General features: G+C 45.1%; 1 protein-coding gene across 1 annotated transcript in view; it reads right to left on the reverse strand.

Annotated features, from left to right (window-relative positions):
- Positions 1-18563, reverse strand: part of PHEX (phosphate regulating endopeptidase X-linked) — a 256306-nt gene that overhangs the window by 20674 nt on the left and 217069 nt on the right. The window contains exons 14-15 of the mRNA XM_056558599.1: positions 14254-14357; positions 10509-10567 (exon numbers count right to left, since the gene is read on the reverse strand). Coding sequence (XP_056414574.1) covers positions 10509-10567; positions 14254-14357 — 163 coding nt within the window. The remainder of the gene's footprint in view (positions 1-10508; positions 10568-14253; positions 14358-18563) is intronic.

Genomic DNA, 18563 nt, shown 5'->3' on the forward strand with positions numbered 1-18563 from the left:
ATACCATTTCATTTAACCACTGTGAACTGCATGGGTTTCAACATGTTTCAACATATCTTCAGATATTCTGTACAATGGCAATGATTAGTGAAAGTGCTGCCCATGCATATGAGTTTGTATACCTTATACACTGTGCATAGCAAGTATGCTTTCATATGTTTGGTGTGTCATGCAGAAAAACATTAGTGAAGACCTCTAAATAAAAATCAGCTTCATGTTTCTTTCCTACTCCATATTGACATAATCCTTAGTCAATACCCAAATATGATCAGATTACAACCAATTAGAAATGAGATCTTTGCAATATAGATACTATTGTTTTTGCATCTCATAGTTATAGATAGGCTCACTATATCACCGTGTAGACCATGCTCAATGGACATGTCATACAACACTCAACCACTCCCCCTGATGAAGTGAAACGTGCCTCGAGGTAGGTATGCATGGATCTGGCTCCACACATAGTATATGGGCATTTGTTTGTTGATTTCCCCAGGTTGTTTCATTTGTTACATCATCTGGTGTTGCTTCTATTCTTATATGCCTATGCAGTATAGTCTATATGCAGTTCTGTCTTTCTTTTCAGCATCACCTAGTTGTGTTGTTTTTTTTTTGTTTTTTCTAAACTATCTTTTACCTTGGGTCCCAGTGTTTTTGCCTAATCCTTTCTGTACTGTCCACTATGTCTACTTTTGGCATATATGGATTTTTACTGTGTTTTTAGATTGCATTCATACTAAGAAAGATTATTTTAGTTGATGTTTTGTGTACATTTTTTCTTGGTGTGCAAGACTCTGAACCATTCAATTTCTAGTACTGGGCCGTTGTGTTCTGATAAGTCTCCATTTTATTAAAGGAATACTCGGGGATGGAAAAATGTATCCCCTATCCTAAGAGTCAGATCACAAGGGGTCCAACCACTGGGACACCCCTCAATCTCCCTGAATGGGTCCTGTAAACCACTGCACGAAGCGGTGGCAGCAGTGTCCCATTCAGGAGTGGAGGGGACATGTTAGCCACTGCTACATGTGCAGATTAGGGGGGGGGGGGTGCAACCACTAGGGAAGGGGATACATTTTTCTATCCCGGAGTACTCTTTCAACAAAAATTGAAATGTGTTTAAGGAAACGTTTATGGTTTGCCTAATTTCTTGTGTAAATAAATACACCCTCGGCTTAATGCTAGGTTATTAAAGGGGTTATGCGCGATAAGGTGCTTTTAGTACACTGCTCAAAAAAATTAAGGGAACACTTAAACAGCACAATTAGAGATGAGCGAATTTTAGAAAAACTCCTGACACCCGCTGTGATCCTCCGCTATAATGTATAGATGCAGGCTGCCACTCTTCTATGGTCCCCTGCACTGATGTATATATATATATATACAACTATTCATAGTTCCAAAAGAGAGTTGTGATTGACTGGAACCATCTGGCCAATCACAGCTCTCTGCGGGAAATATGAATAGGTGCATATATACGGCAGTGCAGGGGACCATAGAAGAGCGGCCGGCCGCATCTATACATTATACAGGAGGATCGCTACAGGTGTCAGAAGTGACATGGACGATCTGTCAATTAGTACAGGTACTACTACTCTCATCATGGAACAGTGTGTTCTATGCTGGGAGTATAGTCCTCCCTAAAACATTTTAAAAAAAAAGTGAAAAACACACACACACTACATTTTTATTAGGCTTCTAATATTATTAGACTATTCATCCTTTGTTAAACCTCCGTTTTCTGTATTATATATTTAAAAAACTGATGTATAATAACGGATGAAATAACGGGTGCTAACATCTGTCAAAATAACAGGCATATTCATCCGTTAAGACCCGTTATAACATCCGTCATGTACCGTTATTTTATGGTCGTTTTAACACCTCTGCCTACAGACTTCTGCAGTTGGGACTACTACTACTCCCATCATGGAACAGACTTGTTTCCATGATGGGAGTAGTAGTTCCTTAGCTGTGGGAGTCTGCCGGTGGCTAGGGAGGCTACATTTGTGTTTGTACTACTACCTCCATCCTGTAAAAGACTCTGTTTCATGATGGGGGTTGCAGTATAGGGGCTGAGGGATTGGTCGAACCGGGTCTCACTTCTGAGACCCAATGCGATCAGAAGTTATTAAACAGGGGAGCGGGTGGCATGCTCCACTCTCCTGCAATGTACGATGTATTTTTACTTTCATTTTTAAATTCCCCGCTGGGAGCCCTGAATGGCCGGTATGGAGGAGCCATTCAGGGCTCCCGGCGGGATTTTTAAAATTTTAAGTTTAAAAACCCCGCCGGGAGCCCTGAATGACTCCTCCATACCGGAGGGGAATTTAAAAATGAAAGTAAAAATACATAGTACATCACAGGGGAGTGGAGCATGCCGCCCCCTCCCCTGTTTAATGTAGCTGACAATAATAAAAATGTAGTGTGTGTGTTTAATTTTTTTAGGTAGTACTACTACTTCCAGCATGGAACAGACTGTTCCATGATGGGAGTAGTAGTACCTGTACTAATTGACAGCTCGCCCATGTCACTTCTGACACCCGTTGCAATCCTCCTGTTTAATGTATGTCACGATGCCGGCTGGCAGGTAGTGGATCCTCTGTGCCAGAGAGGGATGGCGAGGACCGCGCTAGTGGACCGGTTCTAAGCCACTACAGGTTTTCACCAGAGCCCGCCGCAAAGCGGGATTGTCTTGCTGCGGCGGTAGTGACCAGGTCGTATCCACTAGCAACGGCTCACCTCTCTGGCTGCTGAAGATGCTGAAGAAAGGCGAGGTACAAGGGAGTAGGCAGAAGCAAAGTCGGACGTAGCAGAAGGTCGGGGGCAGGCGGCAAGATTCGTAGTCAGGGGAGATAGCAGGAGATCTGGTACACTGGCTATAAACACACAAAACGCTTTCACTAGGCACAAGGGCAACAAGATCCGGCAAGGGAGTGCAAGGGAGGAGACTAGATATAGCCAGGGAACAGGTGGGAGCCAATTAAGCTAATTGGGCCAGGCACCAATCATTGGTGCACTGGCCCTTTAAATCTCAGGGAGCTGGCGCGCGCGCGCCCTAGAGAGCGGAGCCGCGCGCGCCAGCACATGACAGCAGGAGACGGGAACGGGTAAGTGACCTGGGATGCGATTCGCGAGCGGGCGCGTCCCGCTGTGCGAATCGCATCCCCAACGGCCAGGACAGGGCAGCGCTCCCGGTCAGCGGGACCGACCGGGGCGCTGCGGAGAGAGAGACGCCGTACGCGCTCCGGGGAGGAGCGGGGACCCGGAGCGCTAGGCGTAACAGTACCCCCCCCCTTAGGTCTCCCCTTCCCTTTGTCTGGTAACTGCCTCCCCTGGGATGAGGACACCGGGAAAGGATGGAGGGATTCCTCAACAGCAGGCGGAACAGCAGGAGTAGGGATGGGGAGGGAGGGCAGAGGGCGAGACTTGGCACGGGGCAGTGTGACACCAGGACGAGGGCCAAGAGGGGACACAGAGGTTTGCCTGATGGGACTTGGAGGGGGGGAGAGGTATTTCTTGTGGCAGGCAGAGTCCTTAATGACCTTAGGGGGACCGGATACAGGAGGAACCACAGGGTCACGGCAGGGAGTACTGGGGACCGGTTGAAGGCAGTCCTTGGAACAAGAGGGACCCCAACTCTTGATCTCCCCAGTGGACCAATCCAGGGTTGGGGAATGGTGTTGAAGCCAGGGTAGTCCAAGGAGAACTTCAGAAGTGCAATTAGGAAGGACAAAAAATACAATTTCCTCGTGATGAGGTCCGATGCACATTAGGAGGGGCTCCGTGCGATAACGCACGGTGCAGTCCAATCTGGCTCCGTTGACCGCGGAAATGTGGAGTGGCTTGACAAGACGGGTCACCGGAATGCGGAATTTATTCACTAAGGACTCCCGAATAAAATTCCCAGAAGCTCCAGAGTCCAGGCAGGCCACGGCTGAGAGGGGAGAGCTGGCTGACGTAGAAATCCGAACAGGCACCGTGAGACGTGGAGAAGTCGACTTAGCATCAAGAGACGCCACACCCACGAGAGCTGGGTGCGAGCGTGCGTTTCCCAGACGTGGAGGACGGATTGGGCACTCCACCAAAAAATGTTCAGTACTGGCACAGTACAGACAAAGATTCTCTTCCTTACGGCGATTCCTCTCTTCCAGGGTCAGGCGAGACCGATCCACTTGCATGGCCTCCTCGGCGGGAGGCCTAGGCGCAGATTGCAGTGGAGACTGTGGGAGAGGTGTCCAGAGATCTAAGTCTTTTTCCTGGCGGAGCTCTTGATGCCTCTCAGAAAAACGCATGTCAATGCGAGTGGCTAGATGAATGAGTTCATGCAGGTTAGCAGGAGTCTCTCGTGCGGCCAGAACATCTTTAATGTTGCTGGATAGGCCTTTTTTAAAGGTCGCGCAGAGAGCCTCATTATTCCAGGAAAGTTCAGAAGCAAGGGTACGGAATTGTATGGCGTACTCGCCAACGGAAGAATTACCCTGGACGAGGTTCAGCAGGGCAGTCTCAGCAGAAGAGGCTCGGGCAGGTTCCTCAAAGACACTTCGAATTTCCGAGAAGAAGGAGTGTACCGAGGCGGTGACGGGGTCATTGCGGTCCCAGAGCGGTGTGGCCCATGACAGGGCTTTTCCAGACAGAAGGCTGACTACGAAAGCCACCTTAGACCTTTCAGTGGGAAACTGGTCCGACATCATCTCCAAGTGCAAAGAACATTGCGAAAGAAAGCCACGGCAAAACTTAGAGTCCCCATTAAATTTGTCCGGCAAGGACAGGCGGAGGCTAGGAGTGGCCACTCGCTGCGGAGGAGGTGTAGGAGCTGGCGGAGGAGATGATTGCTGAAGAAGTTGCGAATGTTGGTGCACAATGGTGGACACTTCCGACAGCTGGTGGGTTAGATGGGCGATCTGTCGGGCTTGCTGGGCGACCACCGTGGTGATATCAGAGGCGACTGGCAGGGGAACCTCAGCGGGATCCATGGCCGGATCTACCGTCACGATGCCGGCTGGCAGGTAGTGGATCCTCTGTGCCAGAGAGGGATGGCGAGGACCGCGCTAGTGGACCGGTTCTAAGCCACTACAGGTTTTCACCAGAGCCCGCCGCAAAGCGGGATGGTCTTGCTGCGGCGGTAGTGACCAGGTCGTATCCACTAGCAACGGCTCACCTCTCTGGCTGCTGAAGATGCTGAAGAAAGGCGAGGTACAAGGGAGTAGGCAGAAGCAAAGTCGGACGTAGCAGAAGGTCGGGGGCAGGCGGCAAGATTCGTAGTCAGGGGAGATAGCAGGAGATCTGGTACACTGGCTATAAACACACAAAACGCTTTCACTAGGCACAAGGGCAACAAGATCCGGCAAGGGAGTGCAAGGGAGGAGACTAGATATAGCCAGGGAACAGGTGGGAGCCAATTAAGCTAATTGGGCCAGGCACCAATCATTGGTGCACTGGCCCTTTAAATCTCAGGGAGCTGGCGCGCGCGCGCCCTTGGGAGCGGAGCCGCGCGCGCCAGCACATGACAGCAGGAGACGGGAACGGGTAAGTGACCTGGGATGCGATTCGCGAGCGGGCGCGTCCCGCTGTGCGAATCGCATCCCCAACGGCCAGGACAGGGCAGCGCTCCCGGTCAGCGGGACCGACCGGGGCGCTGCGGAGAGAGAGACGCCGTACGCGCTCCGGGGAGGAGCGGGGACCCGGAGCGCTAGGCGTAACAATGTATACATGCGGCTTGCTGCTCTTCTATGGTCCTCTGCACTGCCGTATATATATATATACACCTATTCATATTTCCTGCAGAGAGCTGTGATTGGCCAGATGGTTCCGGCCAATCACAACTTTCTGTGGGAAATCTGAATAATAGGTATATATACAGCATATACTCATACTACAGTGGGACCATAGAAAAGCGGCCGGCCACCCGTATCTATACATTATACAGGACGATCGCTTTGGGTGTCCGAAGTGACACTCGCTGCAATCTGTTTATTAATGCAGGTACTACAGCTCCCAGCATGGAGCAGAGTGTCACTCCTGACACCCGCTGCGATTGTCCTATCTATTGCAGAAATGAGAGTGCAGGAAAAAGCTGGTCGCATCTATACATTATACAGGACGATTGCAGGGGTGTCGCTAATGAAGAAATTCATTATTTAGAATTGAGTCGAAGTTCGGATTCGGTCCGAATCAAATTTTTCATGAACTTCAGAACTAATTCGACTTTGTCAGATGTAACTCCAAGTCATTCACACTTCTGTGAAATCACACTGTCCACTCTGGAAGCAACACTGAATCAATTTCAAATGCTGTTGTGCAAATGGAACAGACAACAGGTGGAAATTATAGGTAATTAGCAAGACACCCCAATAAAGGAGTGTTTCTGCAGGTGGTGACCACAGACCACTTCTCAGTTCCTATGCTTCCTTGCTGATGTTTTGATCACTTCTGAATCCTGGCGGTGCTTTCACTCTAGTGGTAGCATGAGACAGAGTCTACAACCCACACAAGTGGCTCAGGAAGTGCAGCTCATCCAGGATGGCACATCAATGCGAGCTGTTGCAAGAAGGTTTGCTGTGTCTGTCAGCGTATTGTCCAGAGCATGGAGGCGCTACAACACCAAGAGACAGGCCAGTACATCAGGAGATGTGGAGGAGGCCGTAGGAGGGCAACAACCCAGCAGCAGGACCACTACCTATGTCTTTGTGCAAGGAGGAGCACTGACAGAGCCCTACAAAATGACCTCCAGCAGGCCACAAATGTGCATGTGTCCACTTGAATGGTCAGAAACAGACTCCATGAGGGTGGTTTGAGGGCCTGATGTCCTCAAGTGGGGGTTGTGCTTACAGCTCAAGACCATGCAGGACGTTTGGCCTTTGACAGAGAACACCAAGATTGGCAAATTTTCCACTGGCACCCTGTGCTCTTCACAGATGAAAGCAGGTTCACACTGAGCACATGTGACAGATGTGACAGAGTCTGGAGACACTGTGGAGAACGTTCTGCTGCCTGCAACATCCTCCAGCATGACCGGTTTGGCGGTGGGTCAGTAATGGTGTGGGGTGGCATCTCTTTGGGGGGCTGCACAGTCCTGCATGTGTTTGCCAGAGGTAGCCTGACTGCCATTAGGTACCGAGATGAAATCCTCAGACCCCTTGTGAGACCATATGCTGGTGCGGGTGGCCCTGGGTTCCTCCTAATGCAAAACAATGCTTGACCTCATGTGGCTGGAGTGTGTCAGCAGTTCCTGCAAGAAGAAGGCATTGATGGATGGATGGACTGGCCACTCGTTCCCCAGACCTGAATCGGATTGAGCACATCTGGGACATCATGTCTTGCTCCATCCAACACCACGTTGCACCACAGGCCGTCCAGGAGTTGGTGGATGCTTTAGTCCAGGTCTGGGAGGACATCCCTCAGGAGACCATCCGCCACCTTATCAGGCATTGCCCAGGCATTGTAGGGAGGTCATACGGGCACGTGGAGGCCACACACAGTACTGAGCCTCATTTGACTTGTTTTAAGGACATTACATCAAAGTTGGATCATCCCGTAGTATGGTTTTCCACTTTGATTTTGAGTGTGACTGCATATCCAGACCTCCATGGGTTGATAAATTTGATTTCCATTGATAATTTTTGTGAGATTTTGTTGTCAGCACATTCAAGTATGTAAAGACGAAAGTATTTCATACAATTAGTTCATTCATTCAGATTTAGGATGTGTTATCTTAGTGTTCCCTTTATTTTTTTGAGCAGTGTATGTACCTAAATTTGCAAAACGCGAACCTCTAAGTAATCAAATATATAAATAAAAATATATAAAGTATCAATATATTTATTAAAACAGTAATTAGAACATACAGTGGGAAACTAGATGATTGTAGGGCCCTTGCAGTCTAGTCCTATTTATAATATATATATATATATATATATATATATATATATATATATATATATATATTAGCAAACAGTGTACTTATAATATAATTCAAATAGAATATAAGCCAAATGTCGGCACTGTGATCTGGTGCCGATACAATACTATTTGTGAGTCTAAGATGTAGAATGAATAGTCTCACCATTAGTCATTTATGGTGTTTATGGTGTTGATGGTATATTTGGGTATTTTACCCCACTCCCTGCTGCTGTAGAATGTATGGGGAGGACGACAGGTCCAAGAATGCCCGCCCCGTATTGATGTCAGGTTCTGTAGAATATCGATTGAGTGCACCCTGATGATCAGATAGAACGCAGGTCTGTGGCAGCAGATGGATCACCGGTAGTGGTGAGCACAGCGTCCTCGCGTCTCCAGAGCGTGCGGACTCAATTGTCTTGTTGTAAGTATACTGATGGTAGAATGGCAGTAGATTTATCGGTTTAAAATAAGTTTCAAATATAGTATGATATGCTGGACGCGTTTCAGGTTCTGGCAGCCCTTTCTTCAGCAGCGAGTATAGAAATAATATATAATAGTTAGCCACAATACACCTTATTACTCTGATTTACTAAGAGTGGAGTGCAGGTTTCTTTGTGTGTTTTAATTCCCTACAATTTATTTTCCACGGTATTTACTAAGTTTTCACTACATTTTGCATTTTTCCCTACATTTTGCTTTTTTTTTTTTACACATGCTCTGATCTGTCGGGTTTTCCTCAGCTCAAATCCACCACATTTTCTGTGGAAACCTTAGTAAATATGTTGGGTTTTTGTTAAAATGTTGGGAACACACCTCTTTTTGGTGACCACACCTCTTTTCCCATTTGTCACGCCCATTTTTCGGGTTTCCTCAGTAAAATGGAGAGTTAGTTTTCCAATTCTTGTTCTAGGTAACATAGAAAGTCCGTAATGGATTCAGCAAGAAAGAATGTCCATAATGGTTAAGAGAAAATGCAGTGGACCAGACACAGGTGTTATTTAAAGGGGTTGTGTGCTGCCCTGCCTTTCGGAGCTCCGCTCGCAGCGTCCGAACGATGTGTGCGGGCTTCCGTGTTCGCGGCCGCCCCCTCTTGATGTCACGCCCGCCCTCTCGTGACGCCACGCCCGCCCCCTCGTGACGTCACATCCGCCCCCTCAATCAAAGTCTATGGGAAGGGGGCGCGACAGCAGAACCTGACATCAATACGGGCATTCTTGGACCTGTGGTCCTCCCCATACATTGTACAGCAGTGGTGAGTGGGGTAAAATACCCAAATATACCATCAAACTGAACACCATAAAAGACTAACGGTGAGACAATCCATTCTACATCTTATAAAGACTCACAAATAGTATTATATCGGCACCAGATCATAGTGCCGACAATTGGCTTATATTCTATTTGAATTATATTATAAGTATACTGTTTGCTATTATATATAGCAGTTATGTAGTGTCCCACTGTATGTTCTAATTACTGTTTTAATAAATATAATGATATTTTATATATTTTATATTTTATTACTTAGAGGTTCGCTTTTTTCAAATGTAGTCATTCTTATTCTCCACTGGGTATTGGCTTAGCTGTACCTCATTAATAAAATAGGTGAAGTGAGCTGCACCCCTATTTTAAGAATTTCCATTTAGTATGTACCTGTCAGACAGCAATGGACATGCTTAGGAAGGATCTGTGCTTGTCTTGGGGCTAAATGGCTATGTTGTTAGATTACCATAATGCTCCTGCTTTTTTTTTTTTTTGTGAACTGGATATTTCCTGTTGGAGTTTGTTCTCTCAAACTTCACATCCCATAGTTCCATGTTTGTAAATGTAAGGTCACTTTCCTCCCTCCCACACATCAGCCACACCACCCATTGAAAAACAAATGTGTTGCATCCCATTCAAAAAGACCAGTGTTTTCTAACCAGGGTGCCTCTTGCTGTTGCAAAATGATCTCTCTCCCACCTAGCGGTCACTCCACCCATAGAAGCAGGACAGGCTCCCTTTGCACACCTGACTAGTGATGTCATGTCTCAAAATACTGAGACCTGAGTAATTATGAATGCTGTTAAAAATAAAAAATAGGGCAAAAATCCCAGAAGAATTGTGAGACCACTATCACACACGTAAAACACTATATGATTAACTACACTAACTTTACAGCCCCTGTAGCATAGTCAAATAAAAAAAAGTCCTGGAATTCCCCTTTAGGTGTCATCACCTAAAAAAAAAAACAAGCACAGAAAGCCCTCTAGATCTCATCATTGGGGGTCCGCAATTAAGTAATGTTTTGAAGAAGAAAGATGAACCCTAATCTGACCATTTTCATTACTCTGAACTGGGATACTGAGAAACCCTCTTTATTTCAACACATTAAATATAAGAAACAGCCAGATGTAGCTATATTAGCCCGATGTTTATTAATGGACATCTCTGTTATTACCTCTGTAGTGTTTGCATGATAGTGATGATAGTGTTGCCATTTCCATCCCCCACAGCTGTGTTTTTTTTTTTTAAAGAAGTGTGCCTCCAGCTGTTACAAAACTACAACTGAACAGCTGAACAGTGTAATGGTCTCTGCAGGCAATAAAGCAATAGTGAACACGTACTTATTTGGTTTGTAGATGCACTGTAAAATGCATTCACAGTGGTAGGACTGGTATACCACCTGCAAAGAAAAACATATGAAAAACATTTAAACTGCATCACAACACTGTACATTGTCTGTGCACTGACTAAAATGTGTGTTTACCTGAAATATTACTTTGAATATCACTTGTGTGAACCTATACTTAACCCCTTAAGAACTCAGCGTTTTTTTCGGTTTTTGCACTTTAGTTTCTTTCCTCCTTACATTTCAAAAATCATAACCCTTTCAATTTTGCACCTACAGACCCATATGATGGATTGTTTTTTGCACTACCAATTGTACTTTGCAATGAAATCAGTCATTTTAGCAAAAAATCTATGGCCAAACAAAACCCCCAAAAAATATTTGTGGGACAAAATTGAAAAAAAAAACAACGCCATTGTATTTTTCGGTAAAAATTACCCCTTGTTTACATTCTGTAGGTCCATACTATTAAAATGATACCCTACTTATATAGGTTTGATTTTGTCATACTTTTGGTAAAAATCATAATTACATGCACGAAAATTAATACGTTTAAAAATGTCCTCTTCTGACCGCTATAACTTTTTTATTTTTCCACATTCCGGGATGTATGGGGGCTCATATATTGTGCCGTGACCTGAAGTTTTTATTGGTACCATTTTTGTTTTGATGGGACTTTTTGTTCGCATTTTATTCATTTTTTATGGTTAAAAAAAAAAAGTTACCAAAATACGCTATTTTGGATTTTTGAATTTTTTTTATGTGTACGACATTGACCGTGTTGTTTAATTAATGATATATTTTTATAGTTAAGACATTTACACATGCGAAGATACCACATATGTTGGTGGGGTTAAAGTGGTACTCCCCTGGAAAACTTTTTTTCTTAATCATCTTAAAGGAGTAGTCCAGTGGTGACTCAGTGGTTTACAACTTATCCCCTATTTTAAGGATAGGGGATAAGTTGCAGATCGCGGGGGGTCCGACCCCTGTACGGAGCCCCGACAGCCGGCGGGAAGGGGGCGTGTCGACCTCCGCACGAGGCGGCGGCCGACACGCCCCCTCAATACAACTCTATGGCAGAGCCGAAGCGCTGCCTTCGGCAATCTCCGGCTCTGCCATTGAGATGTATTGAGGGGGTGTGTCGGCCGCCGCCTCGTGCGGGGGTCGACACCCGCTATCTCGGCGGAGAGCCGGGGCCCCGTACAGAGAGATCACAGGGGGCCCCAGCGGTCGGACCCCCCGCGATCTCAAACTTATCCCCTATCCTTAGGATAGGGGATAAGTTTTTCACCACTGGACTACCCCTTTAATCCTTCCAGTACTTATCAGCTGCTATATGCTCCACAGGAAGTTATTTTCTGTTTGAATTTCTTCTGTCTGACCACAGTGCTCTCTGCTGACACCTCTGTCCATTTTAGGAACTGTCCAGTGCAGGATAGGTTTGCTATGGGGATCTGCTCCTACTCTGGACAGTTCCTGACATGGACAGAGGTGTCAGCAGAGCGCACTGTGGTCAGACAGAAAGGAAATTCGAAAAGAAAAGAACTTACAGCAGTTGATAAGTACTGGAAGGCTTAAGATTTTTAAATAGAAGTAATTTACAAATCTGTTCACCTTTCTGGCACCAGTTGATTTAAAAAAAAAATGTTTTCCTGTGGAGTACCCCTTTAAATAACCAAGATCAGCAGGAAGCTTCTTGTCAATATTATCACCACCTGTGTTCTTGCTAAATCTATACAAAAATAATAACAAACAAAAAAGCTTTAGAATTTAATAAATAATAGAGAAATTGGAAAGAGAATAAAAGGAAAGAGACTTTAATGAAGATACACATGAATATTGTGAAATAAAAGCACAGCAGGGGTCATTTCATCTTGCATCCAAACACAGACATTCTTATAAAGAACCCGAGCGCTAAGTGTCTCGTTCTTGTAGTGCCTCAGAGATACGGATATTAATTAATGAAGATAAAGAGCACGGAGGATTTATGTAACACAATTAATCTGATTAAACATGAGGAGCAAAGGAGGTGTAGATATTCCTGAGTGAATCAGAAGTGAGGCCCACTGGGAGGACTGTGGAAAGGAATGGATCCTCTGGGGGACATTTATTACAACTAGCACAAAGGTAAAAGTGCCAGAGAATATTGCTACTAATCATACATTTCCTATTATTTCTTAACCTTAACAAGACAATGGATGTTCTAAGATGAGTCAGTGAGTGAGTACATGATACATGTTAAAGGACGACTGCAGCGCAATATACACTTATCCCCTATCTACAAGATAGGGGATAAGTGTTTGATCGCAGGGGGACCCCCCATGATCTAATGTACGGGGCCGCGGCTGTGCATCTCTATGCATCTCTATGGGAGAGGCGGGGAGGCAGTGTTCGTGCCTCCCCGGCTCCCCCATAGAACTGTATGGGGACAGGGAGGAGACGGGGCGTCACCGTCGACCTCTAGGTTGACGCTACGCGCCTTAGCACTCACTATGAGCGCTAATGGTGGCGCCCCGTTAGGAAGATCGAGGGGGGTCCCAGCGGTCGGACCCCCCGCGATCAAACACTTATCCCCTATCTTGTAGCTGCAGTTGTCCTTTAATAGTTTCAGCAAGTAATTTATATCCCAAACTTACCTCAATATAGGACCATTTTTTTTTAAAGGTTCTTAAAGTGTACCTGTTGTTAACAAAAACATTTTATATAATGTAGATACCATTATACAATATGCGTGTTTGTAATATACATTGGTTTAAAAATGGGTATATTTTTTGGTGAATAAATGCCATCTCTGCAGCTGTTTGCCCGAGTGTCTCTGTGAGCAGACCAAATACAAGAAGTGAGGTCAGGGCAAGCAGGGTTCTGTGCAGGCTCCTGGCTCGTCAATCAGCCTGCTGTGTGAGCCGAGAGTATGTCACAGAGCTTCACTGCATAGAGCCCTGCTTGTCCTCAGTGTACAGAGCCCTGCTTGTCCTCAGTGTACAGAGCCCTGCTTGTCTTCAGTGTACAGAGCCCTGCTTGTCCTCAGTGTACAGAGCCCTGCTTGTCCTCAGTGTACAGAGCCCTGCTTGTCCTCCGTGTACAGAGCCCTGCTTGTCCTCAGTGTACAGAGCCCTGCTTGTCCTCAGTGTACAGAGCCCTGCTTGTCCTCAGTGTACAGAGCCCTGCATGTTCTGAGTGTACAGAGCCCTGCTTGTCCTCAGTGTACAGAGCCCTGATTGTCCTCAGTGTACAGAGCCCTGCTTGTCCTCAGTGTACAGAGCCCTACTTGTCCTCAGTGCACAGAGCCCTGCTTGTCCTCAGTGTACAGAGCCCTGCTTGTCCTCAGTGTACAGAGCCCTGCTTGTCCTTAGTGTACAGGACCTTGCTTGTCCTCAGTATACAGAGCCCTGCATGTCCTCACTGCACAGAGCCCTGCTTTTCCTCAGTATACAGAGCCCTGCTTTCCTCACTGCACAGGGCCCTGCTTGTCCACCCACACTTCCTATATTTGGTCTCCTCATTGAGACACATAGACAATAGCTGCAGGGCCAAAAATATACACATTTTTTAACCAATGTTTATTACAAATTTACATATAATGCCTTATATTAAAAGTTTTTGTTAACGACAGGTACACTTGGGTGGGTTTTGCTGGAACATACACACATATATACATTGGGTTTTATATATATGGCTTGAATTTACTACCACAAGAAAAATGTAAATAAAATGTAAATAAAAAATGCATCACTTACTCTTTCTTTGGAACTTCTTTCCTCAGCCAATAGAAATCTGATTGTGATAGAAAATGTAGTGTCTGAAGTATATTTCCAAAATAGTCTGACTCTGAAAATTTTAGCTGTGTGAGAAAGATATACAGTATATTTAACAAAATATCTTAGATGAAGTAAGAAATGTGTAATTTATGCTGAAAACTAAAAAACATGCAAACCCTGTAAATATTTGAAGAGAGAATTCATGTTCACAGTGACCTTCAAAGTGAAAAAAAATTAAGATTATAACTGACCATCAAAAATAAAGGTGAATATAATGATATATGAAACATGATTCTATATTAAACTCAGCTTTACATACTCATTTATTTTAATAGGCAAAATTTATACTATAAATAATGATTTTTTTCCCTTTATCATACCCATAATTTCTGAAGCAATTGTATTAAACAAGGCCATATTTAACCCCTTAAGGACCACGCCCATTTTTTTTAAATCAACTTATTTTAAATCAATCTTCATCCTTCCAGTACTTATCAACTGCTGTATGTTCCAGAAAAAACTTATTTTCTTTTTGAATTTCCTTTCTGTCTGATCACAGTGCTCTCTGCTGACACCTCTTTCCATGTCAGGAACTGTCCAGAGTAGAAGCAAATCCCCATAGAAAACCTGTCCTGCTCTGGACAGTTCCTGACATTGACAGAAGTGTCAGCAGAGAGCATTGTGGTCAGACAGAAAAGAAATTCAAAAAGAAAAGAACTTCCTGTGGAGCATACAGCATCTAATAAGTACTGGAAGGATTAGGATTTTTATATAGAAGTAATTAACAAATCTGACTGGCACCAGTTGATTTAAAAAAAATAGTTTTCGACCAGAGTACCCCTATAAGTACGAGGACACAAGGGCGTACCTGTATGCTATGATAATATGAAAATAATACTAAAATGTAATAAATAATAAGAATAATAATTTCATAAAAGGCAGTTACATCAATGGGCATTATATGTGGTTCAATTTTAATACTACAACCTGCTAATTTGAAATTATAAAACATATTTATTCAGTGAGTTTTCCGGGCATTACATGGGATGGAAATAGGAGGATAACTTGAAAAAATAAAAAATAAACATACTTACCCTTCATGTCATGCCCTGTCCAGCACCATACTGTGATCCGATGACATCCTGTACACACATGGGACAGCCACAACCAATCACTGGCCTTATCAGTTGCATGCACATCCAGTTGCATGTGACAATTGAGGCAAGTGATCGGCTGCAGCGGTCTTAAGCAAAATGTACATGCCGTCATTGGGCACTTCTGTCACACTGCAGAATAACACTGGACCGCTTTGCAAACTCCTGGTGCACAGAGATTGCTGCATTTATTATATGACTTTCATTGCTATATATGGCTTTATGCACCAGCGAATCCAGTGGGTGTTTTGTAGATGTAGTTTTCAAGGTTTATGCACTGATTTATAATATGCGACTTTTGCAAAGGTTTGAGCAATAGTCAATCCAGCTGGGACAGTGTGCAGGCTGCCGCGCACATCTTAATAACTTACCACCATCATTTTTTCTAATAAAAAATTATTTCTGTTTCTATTCTCTGATCTCAATTTTTTTCTTGTTCTATCTTCTTAACATGACATCCATCTTGCCTGAGTTGAACCTGTAGTCCTGAAGATGTCTTATGGATTACATTTTTGCTGCATGGAGTAACATAGTAGACTATGCTAATACAGTAAATGTTTTTTGTGTTGTGGGTTTCTTTAGGCAGTGTATACCACTGAATGTCTATACAATCTTATACAACTCAACTTTCTGTCGGAGCTATATAGAGGGAGATCCTCCTGAATATACAGAAGCCTCGAAGCCAAAAAGTACATAAATATATAAGGTAAAAGCAAAATTGTGTAACTACAAAATGGAAACTGCAGCTATAGTCAGGCACTGTGCTAGATTATCTTAAAAGAAAAAGGGCCATGAAAATCACATTCTTTGTGTCTTCTACTCTGGCTGGGCAACCAAGTTCATAGGTGAGTGATGAAACTCCCATTGATTTAGTACATAATACACCCCAAGATTAATCATTCTCCTAAAGCCTCAGTTTGTATTATTGATAAAAAATGAAAGGTTGCATTTAATTCCTCTGACTTGTTATGGATTAATTGCATATCTGGTTTATCTTCAAGAGTTCTGTCTACACTAAGTGTTATTTATATTACATCTTAGGAAGGTAGAGTATTCCAGTAATTTATTAGAGCCAGTTTATTGGCTCACTGCTGAGCTAGGGTTTTTTTTTTTTTTTTTTTAAAGCTTTGCTCTTGATAATAAATAGAAGGGGGACATTTTAGGTGTAAGAGCATTGGTGTGATTCATCCTTTTAACCTTGACAAACACTATGTTGAAATGGAGAACATATAGCACATCTTATTATCATTAGGAAGATGTCATAAATTTTGCACTATAAATGAGAAGTCCATACATTGCACTATAATATTAACAATGCATTAACATTGCAATGTCTTAAATAATTTATCTCCGATGCCCTGCATTCAGAAAAAAAGTAGTATATGTACAGAAAAATACATTTAAATATATGTATGTATGTGTATATATATATACATATATATATATATATATATATATATATATATATAATATACATACATATATATATATATATATACCGTATTTATCGGGGTATACCACACACCGGCCTATAACACGCACCCTCATTTTACCAAGGATATTTGGGTAAAACATTTTTTTTACCCAAATATCCATGGTAAAATGAGGGTGCGTGTGTGCGCGTGTATACCCCGATACACCCCCAGGAAAGGCAGGGGGAGAGAGGCCGTCGCTGCCGGCTTCTCTCCCCCTGCCTTTCCTGGGGTCTAGAGCCCTGCTGCCGGCCATTCTCTCCCCCTGGCTATCGGCACCACTGCCCGTTCTGTCCCCCTGACTATCGGTGCCGATAGCCAGGGGGAGAGAAGCGGCGCCGACAGCCAGGGGGAGAGAAGGGGCAGCGGCACCCATTGCCGGCGCCGCTGCCCCGTTGCCTCCCCCCATCCCCGGTGGCATAATTACCTGTTGCCGGGGTCGGGTCTGCGCTGCTTCAGGCCTCTGGCGTGCGTCCCCTGCGTCGTTGCTATGCGCTGCACAGCGTGGACCGTGTCGGTGGACCGGTTCTAGGTTGTTACTGGTATTCACCAGAGCCCGCCGCAAAGCGGGAAGGTCTTGCTGCGGCGGTAGCAACCAGGTCGTATCCACCGGCAATGGCTCAACCTCGCTAACAAGGCGTGGGACAGAAGGACTAGACAGAGGCAAGGTCAGAGGTAGCAGAAGGTCGGGGCAGGCGGCAAGGTTCGTAGTCAATGGAGATAGCAAGAGGTCAGGAACACTGGTAAGGCAAACACTGTAAACGCTTTCTCTAGGCACAAGGGCAACAAGATTCGGCAAGGAAGGGAAGGGGAAGTGAGGTTATATAGGGAAGTGCACAGGTGGAAGCTAATTAGACTGATTGGGCCAGGCACCAATCATTGGTGCACTGGCCCTTTAAATCTTAGAGAGCTGGCGCGCGCGCCCTATGGAGCGGAGCCGTGCACGCCAGGACGTGACAGCCGGGGACCGGGACAGGTGAGTGACTTGGGATGCGATTCGGCGTGTCCCGCTATGCGAATCGCATCCCCGCAGGCAGTGTCAGTGCAGCGCTCTCGGTCAGCGGGTCTGACCGGGGCGCTGCAGAGAGAGGAACACCGCGAGCGCTCCGGGGAGGAGCAGGGACCCGGAGCGCTCGGCGTAACATAAGCGTAGTGGAGTGTATTGTCCTCCCCTCATATACGCACTAGTTATGTCAGGCAGGGAAGTGCCAGAACGTGCACAGAGGAGTGGCAGAGGCCTTAATTCATCAGATGCAGGTAGAGGTTGCAGCAGACTAGGGGCGAGTGGCAGCAGGAGTCACAGCAGCCTGAGCTCCCGATATCAACTAGCGGTCATGTCTCGACCAGCAACCCATCTGCCATCATCGATTGGTTAACTCAGTCATCCACTTCATCAAAAGTGACATCTGAAACCTCCAGTCAATAGTCAGTGGGTTCCTCAGACGCAACGCTCAATTGGCATGGCCCGGGATCAGTCCATGTCCTCCCATTGCCTCTGTCCTACGCTGTTCTCTCCTCCACAGAAGTATCGTATGAGGTGGGTTCAGCTCCACTATTTAGTGAGGACGATCCTCTAGAGGACAGTCAGCAGCTACTGCCCAGCCAAGAAGTGGAGGAGACATCCGCCGCTTCCTCCGCTAGGCGGAGAAGAAGTGATGAGGAG

This window comes from Hyla sarda, chromosome 2 (assembly GCF_029499605.1).
Source record: "Hyla sarda isolate aHylSar1 chromosome 2, aHylSar1.hap1, whole genome shotgun sequence".
Lineage (NCBI taxonomy): Eukaryota > Metazoa > Chordata > Amphibia > Anura > Hylidae > Hyla > Hyla sarda.